The sequence below is a fragment of the Leptonychotes weddellii genome, chromosome 4 (genome assembly GCF_054177405.1).
Source record: "Leptonychotes weddellii isolate Sample4059 chromosome 4, ASM5417740v2, whole genome shotgun sequence".
NCBI lineage: Eukaryota > Metazoa > Chordata > Mammalia > Carnivora > Phocidae > Leptonychotes > Leptonychotes weddellii.
Window position 1 is genome coordinate 170,741,039 of NC_138372.1, and position 14,330 is coordinate 170,755,368.

Sequence of the window (14,330 nt, forward strand, 5' to 3'; positions counted from 1 at the left end):
GGAACTTTGTGCCTGCCTAAGCAGCAGTGGCTGGTGATCGGGCTGAGATCCCGGCGCATGTGCTGGAAACACAGAAACCCACACGGACCTAACCACCCCGAACTCTGCTGTTCCCAGTTCCAGAAAGTTCTGGAACCTCCCACTGCAAACACAGGGACCAGTCAGCCCTTTCTTCACCTGATACAAATCCATAAGCCGCTACTGGTGATCGGCCATGAAGGCGGTGTCTCAGGGACCTACCCACAGGCTTAGCCAGACCGGTGTGGCAGTGACCCAAATCAAGTCATAGCCAAATCAAGCCATAAACCCCGAAGTGACTGACCTGTGTCCCTCTGGGTTACCTTTCTGTATGTGGGATGGGGAGGAGGGTTCACCGGCCCCAATTTTGCTCATGGTAACTGGCAAGGACACCAAAGATCGACAGGTCTCGAGTGAGTGGTAGTGGGCAGCAGCCAGTCTGAATAAGACTTCTGGTCCCCTCCAACTTTTGGTGAGTCCAGGACCCTAGGGCAGGGCCACTATCCACACTGTGGTTAGCCTCACGCTGCTGGTGAGCGGTCTGTCTCCATCTCCACCAGCCTCTGGGAAAAGGCAACAGGCTCATCTGTCAGCTTCCAGACCCTCCCAGTTCTGGCAGTTTATGGCAGGACGAATTCAGAGAAGTCTGGTAAGCAGCAGGAACAGTACACACCCTGGCCTCTGGGTGGCATCTGCTGGGCTCCCGTGAGCTCTTCCTGCTGAGGCCAGGTCTGCACTGGGTTTGGCTGGAGATGCCAGCTTGGGGTCTCAGTGTGGGAGGGGGGAGGCTCTCTTACAGTTCAATTCTTACGATCACCCTGTAACAATGCTGATAAGGACACTCTGGATTTCAAGGACAGTGACATCCCAGAGTCACAGAGCAGGTCCCTGGGCCCGGGTGCAATTCCTGGAGTCCTGCGCTGATCCAAGCTCCTCTGAACAGGCCGGCACTGGGCCCTCCGGCTGTAACCCCGGGTTGCTCTGGTGGGGCGGGAGAAAGGGGTTCTAGGCACCTTCCTCTGGGCTTCCACTAGCACGAGCTACCACATCCTGACTGCTGAAGCCAACCTGAGGGACCAGTGCTCAGGGAAGACACTTTGGGTAACTTCTAAGCTACCTGTCTGGCAAAGCTCACAGGCCTTTTCCCATGATCTTCCTCATCCATAGGACCGAGGGTCTTCCCTCTGTGAGCTCGGAACTCTACACATGTGCACCCTGACTCGAGGGACACAGGCTTTGCTGAGTGGGCTAAGGTCACACGTCCCAGCAAAGGAACATCCACTTTATATGAATTTAGACATTTTCTTTCTTAAGAGGGTAATTTGGAATCTATCCCCACGTTCTAAATTCTTGTTAGTATAAATGATCCCATATAAAATACGTAAAGTTAAGGCTGTAGGTTTATTCACATTTATACACATTTATAAAGGTAAGTGGTCTATCCCATGTGAATTTTCTGATGCTGAGTAAGCCTTGAGCTCCGATTAAAAGCTTTGCCGCATTCACTACATTTGTAAGGTTTCTCTCCGGTGTGAATTCTCTGATGTATAATGAGATGTGAGCGCCACCTGAATATTTTCTCACATTCATTACATTTATGCAGTTTCTTTACAGTATTGACTTTTTTACGGCTCACGTGGGTAGAAGCTTCCAAGGTATTCCCATACTCATGATACCACTGGGCCCGGGTATGGATCCTCTGATGCTCGATAAGATAGGAGCTCCGACTGAAGGCTTTCCCACACTCGCTACATCCGTAGGGCTTCACTCCTGCATGGATTATCTGGTGCTGGAAAAGGGTTGAGTTTTGACTGAAGGCTTTCCCGCACTCAGTACACTTGTAGGGTCTCTCCCCAGTGTGGACCCTTTGATGTATCGTGAGCTGTGTGCTCATACTGAAAGCTTTTCCACATTCGAGGCACTCGTAGGGCTTCTCTCCCTTATGGATTCTCTGATGGTAAATGAGGCTTGAGCTCTGGCTGAAGGCTTTTCCACAGTCACTACACTCGTAGGGCTTCTCTCCAGTGTGAATTCTCTGGTGCTGAATTAGGTGTGAGCCCTGGACAAAGCCTTTCCCACATTCCTCACACTTAAATGGTTTTTCTCCAGTGTGAGTTCTCTGGTGGCGAATAAGCCGTGAACTACAACCAAAGGCTTTTGCACACTTGTTGCATTTATAAGGTTTCTCTCCAGTGTGGGTCAGCTGGTGCTGACTGAGGCGAGACACCCACCTGAAGGCCTTTCCACACTCGTCACACTTAAATGGTTTCTCTGTAGGGTGGATTCTCTGATGTGCAACAAGGCTGGGACCATCTGGGTTCCTTGGAAGTTGAGGTTTGTCCCCAGCGTGCATCCGCTGGTGCTGAGCCAGGGTTGAGCTCTGGCTGAAGGCCTTCCCACACTCCTGGCACTGGTAGGGCCTCTCTCCGGTGTGGGTCCTCTGGTGTCTGACCAGCTGGGACTGCTGGCTGAAGGCCTTCCCGCACTCCCGACAGCCATAGGGCCTCTCCCCCGTGTGGACCCTCTGGTGGTGGATGAGGCTGGAGCTCTGACCAAAGGCCTTTCCACACTCCTCACACCTGTAGGGCTTCTCTCCAGTATGAATTCTTTGATGCTGAATAAGCTTTGAGCTCAGACGAAAGGCTTTTCCACACTCGATGCATCTGAATGGCTTTTCTCCAGTGTGGATTCTCTGATGCTGATTAAGCTGGGAGCACAACCTGAAGACTTTCCCACACTCCTCACATTCATACGGCTTCTCTCCGTGGCACTTACTTCCATGTTTCCCCTGTGAACAGTCAGGTAATTTTTTTTTGCACTCCGGACAGCTGTTAGGTTTCTTCTGTGTATTCATGTCTCGATGCAGAGCAATGTCTGAAGTAGATCTGAAGCTTGTGCCACACAGGTCACATCTCTGGGATGTCCCTTCGGCGGCCCCTCCCTGACTTCTGCCAGGCTGACAACCCAGGCCGCCACTGCTCTCCAGCTCGCCACATCCCTGGGCACCCTCCTTGGAGAAGGTCTTCCTGGGAGCCACAGTCCCTGTGTTCAAGCGGTTTCTCTGGAGGAGGGAGCCTGGCTTACTCTCTGACCAGACCTCAGACTCAGAGGTGTCTCTAAAGCTAGAACTCTGAGGAAAACCCTGTGGGGGGCTTCTGACCATGGCCACACAGGGTTCTGACTTTAGAACATCCATGTCCTCACAGGCCTGCTCACCTGCAATCCCAACTGCAGAATCTGAAAGAAACAGGAAATAAAACGCCCTTATCCCCTGTGGTTAGAGAAGGAAAAAGACCAGGGGTGGGGATGGAGGCTGCACATCATCCCTGGGAACTGAGCTCCCTACCAGGACGGGCTGCATCAAGCAAGGATACACCCACACGGAAAAACACTACCAGGGGCGCCGGGGTGGCTCAGTTGGTTAAGCGTCTGCCTTCGGCTCAGGTCATGATCCCAGCGTCCTGGGATCAAGCCCTACATCGGGCTCCCTGCTCACCGGGAAGCCTGCTTCTCCCTCTCCCACTCCCCCTGCTTGTGTTCCCTCTCTTGCTGTCTCTCTCTGTCAAGTAAATAAAATCTTCAAAAAAAAACAAAAGAGAGAAAAGAAAATACTACCAGAAGTCATGCCTCTGACAGTTTTCAAAATTTGGTTTCGTTAATACTTTTTACTTTATGCATACATTCAACGATTGTGTACCCCTGGGTGCGGGTACGTGAGGAGAGGTCCATCCTGTGGGGAACTGGGATGAGTGAAAATCCATAAAGAAGCAGTGAGCCTGAGAGCCTGGCCAAGTGTGGCCAGAGGCTCCTGGATCCAGAGGAGGTGGAGTGAGGGTAAGATGGACTGAAAACTATGAGTGGGGGGCCAGGCAGGATCTAAGGAAGATAAGGCTGGACAGCTGCTGAGGGGCACACCAGGGGTGAGCCTGAGGGGGCAGGGCTCTGAGCAGGACCCCAGGCCTTAATTCTGCTTCCTCCAGCTGCTGCCCAGCCACCTCTGATGCACACCTAACCGTGCACATCCATTGCTTGTGGGCCCCTCAGCTTCCAGGAGGCCACACCATACTGCCTTCTTGTTCCCTTGGGGTTCCGGAGGCTCCATCTACCCCTGCCTGCCCCCCACGAGGCCTTCCTGACATCCGCCTTCCTTCTGGACTCTCCATATAAGTGTCAGTCTCTCTCCTACTCTGTAGTCTGAGAGTACCCTTGCTAAAGTCAGACACCTCCTTGGTGTCCGCAATCACGCCCAGGGTCATAACTAGCATCACAACCAACTTCATAACCAGTGTGATAACCAGTTATAAGCAGCCCATCACTACCCCACAGCGAAATCCTCCAGGGCCCCAGTTACAGGGTTCCTGGTGGTTCCTAACATCAGCGCCCTCTCCAGCTCCAGGGATCTGCAGCTCTCGGTTGGTCCCGGGTGAGGCAAAGGCCATCACACACGGAGCATCTTCTGTGGGTAAGGAATACTTAGTTCCCAGCCACTCCTCAATGAGTCTTCAGGACAATCCAAAGAGGTCAACAGTGGAATCACCACCCCACAGATGAGCAATCTGTGGCTCCCCAGTCACATAGCTAATGAGAGAATCAGAAATGGACCCAGGTCTGTTCCCCCAACACTTGTCCTTTCGACCTCTCTGTGCCCTTACGACACGGGGTATGTCCTGCCTGGTCCTCAATGCACAATCACACAGCCTTCCACAGGGCAGGACTGGCCATGTGGTGCTGGCTCATTCAGCCCTCTGCCCAGGCCTCCCTCTGCTCTGGAGAGGAGCAAACAGAAAGTGCTGCTCTCCGCTGCCTCCTGCTGGAAAGCAGAGGCCTCTACGGACACCAGGGAAGAACATGGTGATGTCTGTAGTCGTGGGGTGGGGACCTCCTGCTCGCAAGGGGAGAAAAAGACAACCCCACGTGGCTAAGCAGCCACAAGCCCACCCGACCCCGCTGGAGTCGGCCTCCATCTGGTTCCCTACAACCAAGTCTAAGAACCCTCCCTACACACCAGGCCCTGGTGCCAGCCTCAGGGGCTTCCCCTCAGGCTCAGCTCGTACACGCTCCCTCTCTGGGGGTCCACAGCACATCCTTGGGGACCCCTAACTGCAGCCCAGAGTTCTCACCCTCACCCGGAACTTGAGAGCTCTTCTCTGCAGCTCTAGATAACCTCTGAGGAGATACAAGCACATGTTAAAAAACAGCCTCATTCTGGAAGTGGTTTTCCCTCAGAGAACAGACGTGTGTCCCTGCAGGCTCTGTACCCTCGTGCCACTCAGGGCCCCTCCTCAATTATCTGCTGCACAAGCCCGACACAAGTAACATCTCTGGGCACATACGTTTTTCTAACATGCTCCACACGTTTTCACCTGCCAGGCCGTGCTCCTGCCCTGGGCTGTCAGGCTCACGAGCAGGTCTCTATCTCATCGTGGGGATGTTTTCTTTGCTGCTGCCTCATCACCATAAAGACCATTTGCTGCGTATAAACCCCCTGAACTACCCAACTCTGCTAACTCCAGCTAGCTTTTCTGCCATGGCACCCTCTTTGAAATCTCCCCTCCACCTTGGAAATATTTAATAGTGGCTGGGTTTTAACTGGGCTAGCCTACAGCTTTATCTCCTTCCCAGAAAGGATCAGGAAGGGGCCTCAACAGGAAGGCAGGGCCTTCAATTACAGAGCCAAGGATGCTGGGGGCTGGGGTCAGGGCTCCCAACACTCCCGCCCATACCTTTGCTGCCTTCCACACGACGATGAGTGTGACGATGCTTTACAGAGACTTAGTAACCTGTTGTAAGGACTCCAGGCCCTTCCAGGCAGGAAGAGCACAACCCTTAACTCTCACAATGTGGGGGCACCTGGGTGGCTCCGTCATTGAGCGTCTGCCTTCGGCTCAGGTCATGATCCCAGGGTCCTGAGATCGAGCCCCGCATCGGGCTCCTGGCTCAGCGGGGAGGCTCCTTCTCCCTCTGCCTGCCACTCCCCCTGCTTATGCTCTCTTTGTCTCTGACAAATAAATAAAATCTTAAAAAAAAAAAAGTATGAATTGTGGGGCACCTGGGTGGCTCAGTTGTTAAGTGTCTGCCTTCGGCTCAGGTCATGGTCCCAGGGTCCTGGGATCGAGCCCCGCATCGGGCTCCCTGCTCCGCGGGAAGCCTGCTTCTCCCTCTCCCACTCCCCCTGCTTGTGTTCCCTCTCTCACTGTGTCTCTCTCTGTCAAATAAATAAATAAAATCTTAAAAACAAAAACAGTAACTGTCACAATCTGATTCTCCAACTTGCTTCCGGCCAGCCAGGGACCACAGCATGAGTGTCAGGCCCTGCTCTGCTGCACAGTGACCACGGGACGCAGCAGTTAGCAAGGAGGATTCCTTTCTGTGGTCGGGATGCAGGCGACCCCGCTTCCCTGACCAAACTGGGCAACATGTCTGCCAGGGAGGCTCAGACAAGGCTGGAGGCAATGGCATCTCTTCAACAAAGCCCAGTGGGAGCCAACGCTGTGAGGTGGCAGGTACCCCTTTATGGGCTGACTGTGCCCCCCAAAAAGGTGTCCTGAAACTCCAACCCCAGGACCTCAGAATATGACCTTATTTTGTAAACAGGATTGTTGAGACCATGTTAAGATGAGGTTGCACTGAAGTAAGGAGAGGCCTTACTCTATAACCCTATACGACTGATACCCTTTCAAGAAGACATGGGGAAGCCAGGTGACGATGGAGTCAGATACTGGAGTGACACAGACACAACCAAAGAACACCTGGGGCCACCAGAAGCTGGAGGAGGTAGGAAGGGTCATCCCCCATAGGCTTCACAGAGGACAGGAACCTGCTGATGCCTTGATTTTGGACGTCTGGCTTCCAGAATTGTGAGACGATTAATCTCTGTGGTTTCAAGCCTCAAGCTTGTGGTGCTTTGTTACAGCAGCCCCAGGATACTAACACAGCCCTGCAGCCTGATCTGAGAGGGCCCCAAGAAGTTCTGGAGGGAGCTGTTGGTGGGAGGGAGGGAAGTGGTATTTGCCCGAGAAGCTGCTAAGAGCCAAACTTGGTGCTTCCCTTGGATCCATACCTTTGTACCTCTGCTTGATGAGAACATTAGTAAAATTAGAAACTGAACAACACGTGCCTTAAAAACAAACTGTTTTTGCTGTAACATGCAAAACATCCCTGCCTTTCTGTAGTTCAGTCTCTCCCAATGCGACCCCGTGACGGCTACGCTCTGTCAGCGGGCCCACTTGTGGCCCCATGGTGCTCACGGGCATCCCACCAAGCCTGCTTGGTCGGTCCCGGGTCCATCTCCAGCTTCCCACCCCCTCAGCCCTTGCTGGGCATGGGTTCTCTGAACACCTCCTCATCCGTCCCCAGAAGCTTCTCAGGCCTGAGCCTCACCTGTAAGGCAGGTTCTTGCCCCCTCTCTCCCCTCGACTCCCTTCAGGTCAATGACCCATGGCTCCTGCCCTTGCTCCAGCCGGGAGATCAGCTCAGGCTTGAAGACCAGGAACCCTGCTGTGGGGATGGCAGAGAAGGGGACTGTGTCAGTGTGGCTGAGCAAGGGCTGATCAAGCTCAGGCTTGAAGACCAGGAACCCTGCTGTGAGGATGGCAGAGAAGGGGACTGTGTCAGTGTGGCTGAGGGTACAGCACAGGGCCCAGCACCTTGGTTTCCAAGAGGACAGAGGCAGGGAGCTACTGAAGCACAGCAGAGCCTCCAAAGGGAGCATCAGGGGCTGAGGGTCTAGACACAGTGGCCCTCTCGGGCCAGATCGGTCCAGCTCCTGAGGTTGGCCAGTGAGATGCCTGGACTCCCAGCCCATCCCCATCCACAGCAGGGCCAGAATCCTCATGGAATCTGACACCAAAGAGCTGGCAAAGAGCAGGCCAGCTCTAGCCCAGGGAGAAAGCAGCCAGCACTTCCCTCAGCAGAGATGGGCTGTCCCCCAGTTCAGAGGGTTGGAACGTTCCAGGAGGTAGAGTGGCCAAGAAGCAAGACAAAAACAACAAAAATAAACCAACAAATGAGATTTTAATTCAGAAGGTGCTGAGGTCCGACCCTCACCTGGCTTCCCCCATTTCATGTCCTTGTGCAAAGCCCTGGGGGCCTCAGCAGACTGCGGAGTGGCACCCACCTTCCAGGGCCACCAGCCCCCACACTGGGGGGCTACGCTGTGGCATGCTCCCAGCCCATCGAAGGGCTGGGCAAGCCCTCTGGTAAGGGCTTCCCTCAGGTTTCTGGCTGTGGGGACAGAGGAGGGCAGGCAGAGAGACCCTGGAGGATAAAGGCTTCACATGCACACAGGAGCCCATGCTCAGTGGGAAACACGTATTCTCTCCAAGTACACACGGAAGGTCCACAGAGAAACATCCTTGGGGAGCCAGGGAGGGAATCATGGCACCATCCACACTGTGCCCCCAACCAAAATGCAACTGGATAGGAAGGTGATCACATGACCTCAAAACTATCAGCTACCTGAAAACTAAATAATTACTAAGTGATAGCTATATTTACTATCGATCAAACTCGTAGTATGAGATTTTACATTTTTAAATACATTTACTAGAAATGAGAAAGGTAAAACACAAATGAGGTAAATATTAAATTCAAGAAGTTGGGAGCAAAACAACACAGCAAACCCAAATAAATAAAAAAGGAAGAAAATAATAAAGGTGGGTGGGATTCAATGAATAGAGAACAAAGGCAACAACACCCCCACCCCAAAAAAAGATCAGCAAAACCAAACACTGGTTCTTTGAAAAGCCCAATATGACAGTCTTGTGGCAAAATCAATCAAGATCACCACAGTGAAAAAATAAAATAAACAAGGGAAACAACTACACACATGATACAGACTAAAAATAAAGAGTATTGTGAAGAAATAGACCATAAAGCACCTGAAAATCTAAACGAACACATCAATTTATAGGAACACTAAAAATGACAAAATTAGCACAAAAGGAAATTCACAAACTTGACACACTATTATTCACTAAAAAAAACAAACCAAGGGCCCAAGGCCCAGATGGTTTTACAGGTGAGTTCTACCAAAAACTGTAATTCCACCTACCTAAATTCTTCCAGAAATTAAAAAGATAGCAAAAGCTGCCCAGTTCATCTTATGAAACTCATATGCCAAGTGCCATTTGCCAAAAATATATAAGAACGATTCACAAAAAGAAACAATAAAGTCCAATTCACTATGAACAGGGATGAAAAATCTGAAATACTGCCTGAGTCCAAAATGATATCAGAGTTTATATGTAAAATATAATCTAAGTAGGGTTTATTCCAAAAATACAACATCAATATAATTTACTAGACTAATGAACTTAAAAAGAATCATACAAATTCTCAATTGATGCAGAAAAAGAATTTGAAATTCAATGTACTTGTTTCGTTTTTTTTTAAAGATTTTATTTTTTAAGTAATCTCTACACCCAACGTGGGGCTTGAACTCACAACCCCAAGATCAAGAGTCGCACGCTCCACCAACTGACCCAGCCAGGCGCCACCCCCCCACTATGTACTTATGATTAAAAACAAAACTTCTTAGCCACTTTCTTCTGATTTTAATTAGATGTATTCCCTTTTTTTTTTTTTAAGAAAAGGTTTTTATTTATTTTTATTTCTTAAAAATTTTTAAAGTAATCTCCACACCCAATGTGGGGCTCAAACTCACAACCCTGAGATCAAGAGTTGCACACTCCACCGACTAAGCCAGCCAGGTGCCCCTAGAAATATTCCCTGTAAAATGAGGAACAAAACAGGCCTGCCCACATCAGTCCTGTCTAACACAGCACTGTGGCTCTGGCCATGGCTAAAGGCTGGGACCCTGGGGGACCAAGGAAACCACCCCAGGCTCAGCTGCAGGTGCCTCCTCCTAGAATACAGCACCAGACTAGCTGGAAGTTTAACAAAGTTGCCAAATACAAGATCAACCCCCCAAAACCAACAGCATTTCATACAGCAACAACAATCAGCTAAAAACATAGCAACATGAAAAAGATACATTCACAAAACAAGCAAAAACAAAGCATTTAGAAAAGGTACCAGACCACTCTGTGAAGAAAATCCCAGAACTCTAACAAAGCCACAGAAGGTAAACGGAATAAATGGAGACACATTCCATGGTCTTCGATGGGAACAGTTAATATGAGAAAGAGGTCAGCTCTTCTCTTGTGAGTTTTACAAATTCAAAGCACCCCCAATAAAAATTCCAGTTCCAAGAACTGAAAAACTCAAACTTACTCTATATTTACATGAAAGAATTACTCCATTACCCAAGAGTAGGTAAGTGAAGTTTTAAAAAGAACAAAAAAGAACATAAAAAAAAAAAAAAAAGTTTGGCCAAAAAAAAAAAAAAAAGAACAAAAAGGGGAGGTTGTCCTACCAGGCATTAAGACACACTACAGGGCGCCTGGGTGGCTCAGTTGGTTAAGCGACTGCCTTCGGCTCGGGTCATGATCCTGGAGTCCCGGGATCGAGTCCTGCATCGGGCTCCCTGCTCAGCAGGGAGTCTGCTTCTCCCTCCGACCCTCCCCCTTCTCATGCTCTCTCTATCTCATTCTCTCTCTCAAATAAATAAAATCTTTAAAAAAAAAAAAAAAAAAGACACACTACAAGGCCAGCTCGGAAACACACCATCATACATATGAGACAAGATTCTCCTACTTAACTCCAGACACAAACGTGGAGCCCAGATCTAAACAAGAAAGATAAACTCTAAAGTCCACAGGAGAACATAGACTGTCTCTACGACCTTGGAGTAGGAAAAAACTTTTAAATAAAATTTCAAAAGTACAACCCATAAGGCAAAAACTAATAGATTTAATTTCATTAAAATGTGACCCCACAAAGCTAACAAACATAAAAGCATGGAAAAAGGTATTTACAATGCACAGAACTCACCATAACACCTCCCAGGGTCAGCCCCTGATCTACAAAGACCCACGGCCCCATATCCCCAGCTTCTGACAAGGGCCTGGCTAAGTGGGTGCTAACCAATGATGCAGGGGGAGGGGTCCCAAGATGCAGCCTCACCTAGTCCAGCCACACTGCTGTGGTTCTCCAGCATTACCTCCTTGTAGAGGGCCCTCTGGCCAGGGTCCAGACACTGCCACTCCTCCCTCGAGAAGTGTACGGCCACATCACCAAACGTCACAGCCTCCTGAAAAGACATACACCAGCACCCCAGGGAACCCTGGGTGCCAGCCTCATTCTGGCTCCACCTCATGGTGTGTCTCAGGCACATGGCTGGGCAAGACAGTCACCAGGCCCCTTTGGCTCTAAAAATTGAGGGGAGGGGCAGTATGGAGGAGTAGGAGGGAGCCAGATCATGGTGATCTACAAACCTCCCCCCATGAGGGCCTCCGGCAGGCCCCAATCTGGGCAGGGTTTTGCTCACTCCCTTGAGGGTGGGCATGCCTGAGCCTGGCAAGGGCCACAAGGGGCCAGTGGAGGGTAGGTTCCCAGAGGAAAAGGTAGGGGTCCTCACAGGACAAGTGAGGAAATGGAGGCAGTTAGACTCCTACCATGAGGCTCGGTGGGTGGGCATCCATGTGTCCTGGCCGAGGGACCTGTTGGCAGTTATGAAAGGGTCAGAGGTCAGGGTGCTGGAGGACCCCTATCCTTGAATTCCAGGCTTACTGAGAGGGTACTGTGTTCTCCGATCCTTTACGTCTAACCCCAGCTGTTCTTCGGCAGGGACATAAGGTGGAGCCAAAGTGGCCACAGCACTTGAGCATCTGCCCCCCTGAAGCTCTGTTCATCCTTCAGAGTGTGTGAGGTGTGTGAATCACTCCACAAACATAAGACGGGGGGTGCCATCTCTGCCAGGTGCTAGACTAAGCAATGGGGACGCAGCCGTGCACAATGCACAAGAACTCTGCCTTCATGAAGCAGTCTTTAGAGTTAAACAACCATGCAAACACAACATTCCAACCATGACCATGGCCCAGGGGAAGAAACTCTGAATGCATTTAAACTAGGAAACTCTGGTTTGGTTTGATGGGACCCAGAGGAGCTAACTAGACCAAGGGGATGGAGGTGGGGAGGGCACTAAAGGCAGCAGGGAAAGGCATGGGCAGAGGGACTGAAGCAAGAAGGAATAGGGCGGAATGAGTCAATGGAGCTGGTCACAGGCAGCAAGGGGAAGTGGTGGTGTGACTGGGGGATGGGACCAGAACAATGGATTACAGGAAGAAGCGCAGCGGATACAGGAACCCCCGCCGCCTATATAAACTTGGCCCCCTCCCCAGGTATTCCCCTAGGTCTGAACGAGAAGTGGACTTCCTGGGGGAGCTTCTGGCTCAGAAAGTGGCTTGTGGGCGGAAGCCCCAGGCTCTGGGTATAGTGAAGCTGACCCGGGCAGCAGGGACGCTGGTCCCCAGTAGAGAAAAGCAGGCCCTGAGCAACAGCCAGAATTCAGAGAAGGCAGACAGCCCACCCTACCCAAGGCACAGCCCTTTTTGCCACTGTCTCTAAATTTAGGTCTTTCACCGGCAGTAAATGAGGGAAAAAGAGGACCCGAGAAGCTGCGGCTATGCAGAAAGGAGGATCCCGCCTGGGGCAGGCCTAGACCTGGTGGGAAGGCCGCGGGTAGAGCCCGCGGCCAGTACGGTGCCATGTAACCGGGCCTGCAGGGCTCGGCCAAATGCCTCCTGCCCCGCTGGCCGAGGCGGCTACAGCTCGACCACCACCCACCCCAGGCGCCCACGGCCTCCCCAAGCCGCTCACGCTCCCCGCGCTCCCCCGCGGGGAGGCAGGGGAGCGCGGGGCCCGCAATGCCCGGGGCGGGAGGACGCGGGGCCCGGCCAGCCGCCACTCCGCCCGAGGCCGAGGAGCACGTAAGCCGCCCAGCCCCGAACCCGCGCCCGACGCGCCCACTCACCCTCCCCGCCGACCGCCTGAGGCTCGAAACGCGCGACAAAACCGGAAACGGGCCTTCGACGCACGCTCCCGCTCCGTCTCGCAGACTTCCGGCTGTTCTGGGCGGCTCGGAGGCTCGGCCGTCTCGGTGGTTCCCAGCCTAGCGGCCAAGGCACTGGAGAACGGGCGGGGCCGGAGCGCAGGCGAAAGTGGTCGTGGGCGGGGCCCGCGGAGGGGAGGGGCCAGAGTGGAGGGAGGGGCGGGTCCGGGGTGTCACAGCCCCGGGAGGTGAAGGACACGCGGGCCAAAGGGCGGAGTGGATCCCGGCGAAGCAGGTGTAAAGCCTGGGGTCGCCCCGGCCGGGCCCCGCCTACCTCGGATCACCTCGGGGGCGCTGGTCCCTGCACCGCATCTGTGCCCGGGCTTTTCTATAGAAGGCTCCCGCTGAGCACGTTCCAGGCACGGGACAGCGGAGAATCCCCGACCCGGGGCAGAGAGGGCACGGGAGAGCGGCCAGCTGGGGAGGAGGGTAGAGAAGCCGAATGGAGACGGCCGGTGTTCTCTGGGTGGATGGGGGCACTTGGTCCAGGCCTAGGGCACCGTTAGGGCAGGGCGGGCGGCTCAGGGAACCTATAGCGGAGGTGATGCGCCCCCGGGAGGCGGGAAGGGCGGGGCAGAGAATGCGCAGAACTTTTCCGGGGGGAGGGACCTAACACCCGACTCGTCGATGACCCAAATCCTGGGGTCCCTGACAGCCGCATTGAGATCTGGTGCCAAGCCGGGGAAGAAAACGGGCGGAGTCAGCTCCCCGCCCCCACGCCGAGGGGTGGTCCTAGGGAAAAACGGGCCTTGCCGGGCCCTCCTGAGAGACCATCTCCTCTCCCTTGCCTCGCGGTCTTAGCGCTCCCACCCTGCGCCCCAGCAGCTCCGAACTCAGCTCTACCAGCCCCACACCCTCTCTGGTTACGCTCAGGGAGCATCTGTGCAAAGGATGCATAAACCAGTGAATGGAGAATCGGGAAGGACTGGGAACAATGCCAACTTCCCAGTCGCCCTCCAGGTCCTAATCCCCAACCAAGCGCTTCCAGGAAGAAGCCCAGGTGCGCTGAGCACACTGGTGGTCCCGACCTACTGGGAGCGAGTCTTCACACCGCAGGATCCCAAGCTGGGAGGGTCCCGGCCCCAGGCTGGCCTGCTCAAATTGGGTGGGCGGGGTCATGCCCCGGATAATGCAAGGGGCAAGACGAGGAGCCAAAGCTGACACTTGGGTCTGCAGACCCTTAGGACAGAGCTATTTCAGCCACCATGAGAGCGTGGCCCAGAGTGTCCACCAAGCCCACACCTGGGCAGTGTTGGGGTGGAGATACCAGGGTGCTGAGGCCCTGAGGGTCTGCCTGGAGGCAGGAGTGACTGGGATTGCTCCTATATACGCCACAATCTTCACCGAATCTTGGGCCCAA

At 53.0% G+C, this 14,330-nt stretch overlaps 1 protein-coding gene and 1 long non-coding RNA gene across 11 annotated transcripts in view; both read right to left on the bottom strand.

Moving 5' to 3' along the window:
* LOC145721014 (uncharacterized) overlaps positions 1-14,330 on the bottom strand; it is a 133,643-nt gene that overhangs the window by 33,742 nt on the left and 85,571 nt on the right. The window lies entirely within an intron of this gene.
* ZNF7 (zinc finger protein 7) overlaps positions 1,401-14,330 on the bottom strand; it is a 49,063-nt gene continuing 36,133 nt past the window's right edge. Inside the window, exons 1-5 of one of the 10 annotated variants that reach the window (XM_081816744.1) lie at positions 13,245-14,217; positions 11,535-11,579; positions 11,044-11,203; positions 7,399-7,515; positions 1,401-3,255 (exon numbers count right to left, since the gene is read on the bottom strand). In XM_081816744.1, coding sequence (XP_081672870.1) covers positions 1,457-3,255; positions 7,399-7,515; positions 11,044-11,203; positions 11,535-11,561 — 2,103 coding nt within the window. In that variant the 5' untranslated portion in view covers positions 11,562-11,579; positions 13,245-14,217 and the 3' untranslated portion in view covers positions 1,401-1,456. Of the gene's footprint in view, positions 3,256-7,398; positions 7,516-11,043; positions 11,580-12,892; positions 13,186-13,244; positions 14,222-14,330 lie in introns of those variants that run through there. The other 9 variants (XM_081816746.1, XM_031040710.2, XM_031040711.2 and 6 more) reach the window with 9 other exon arrangements.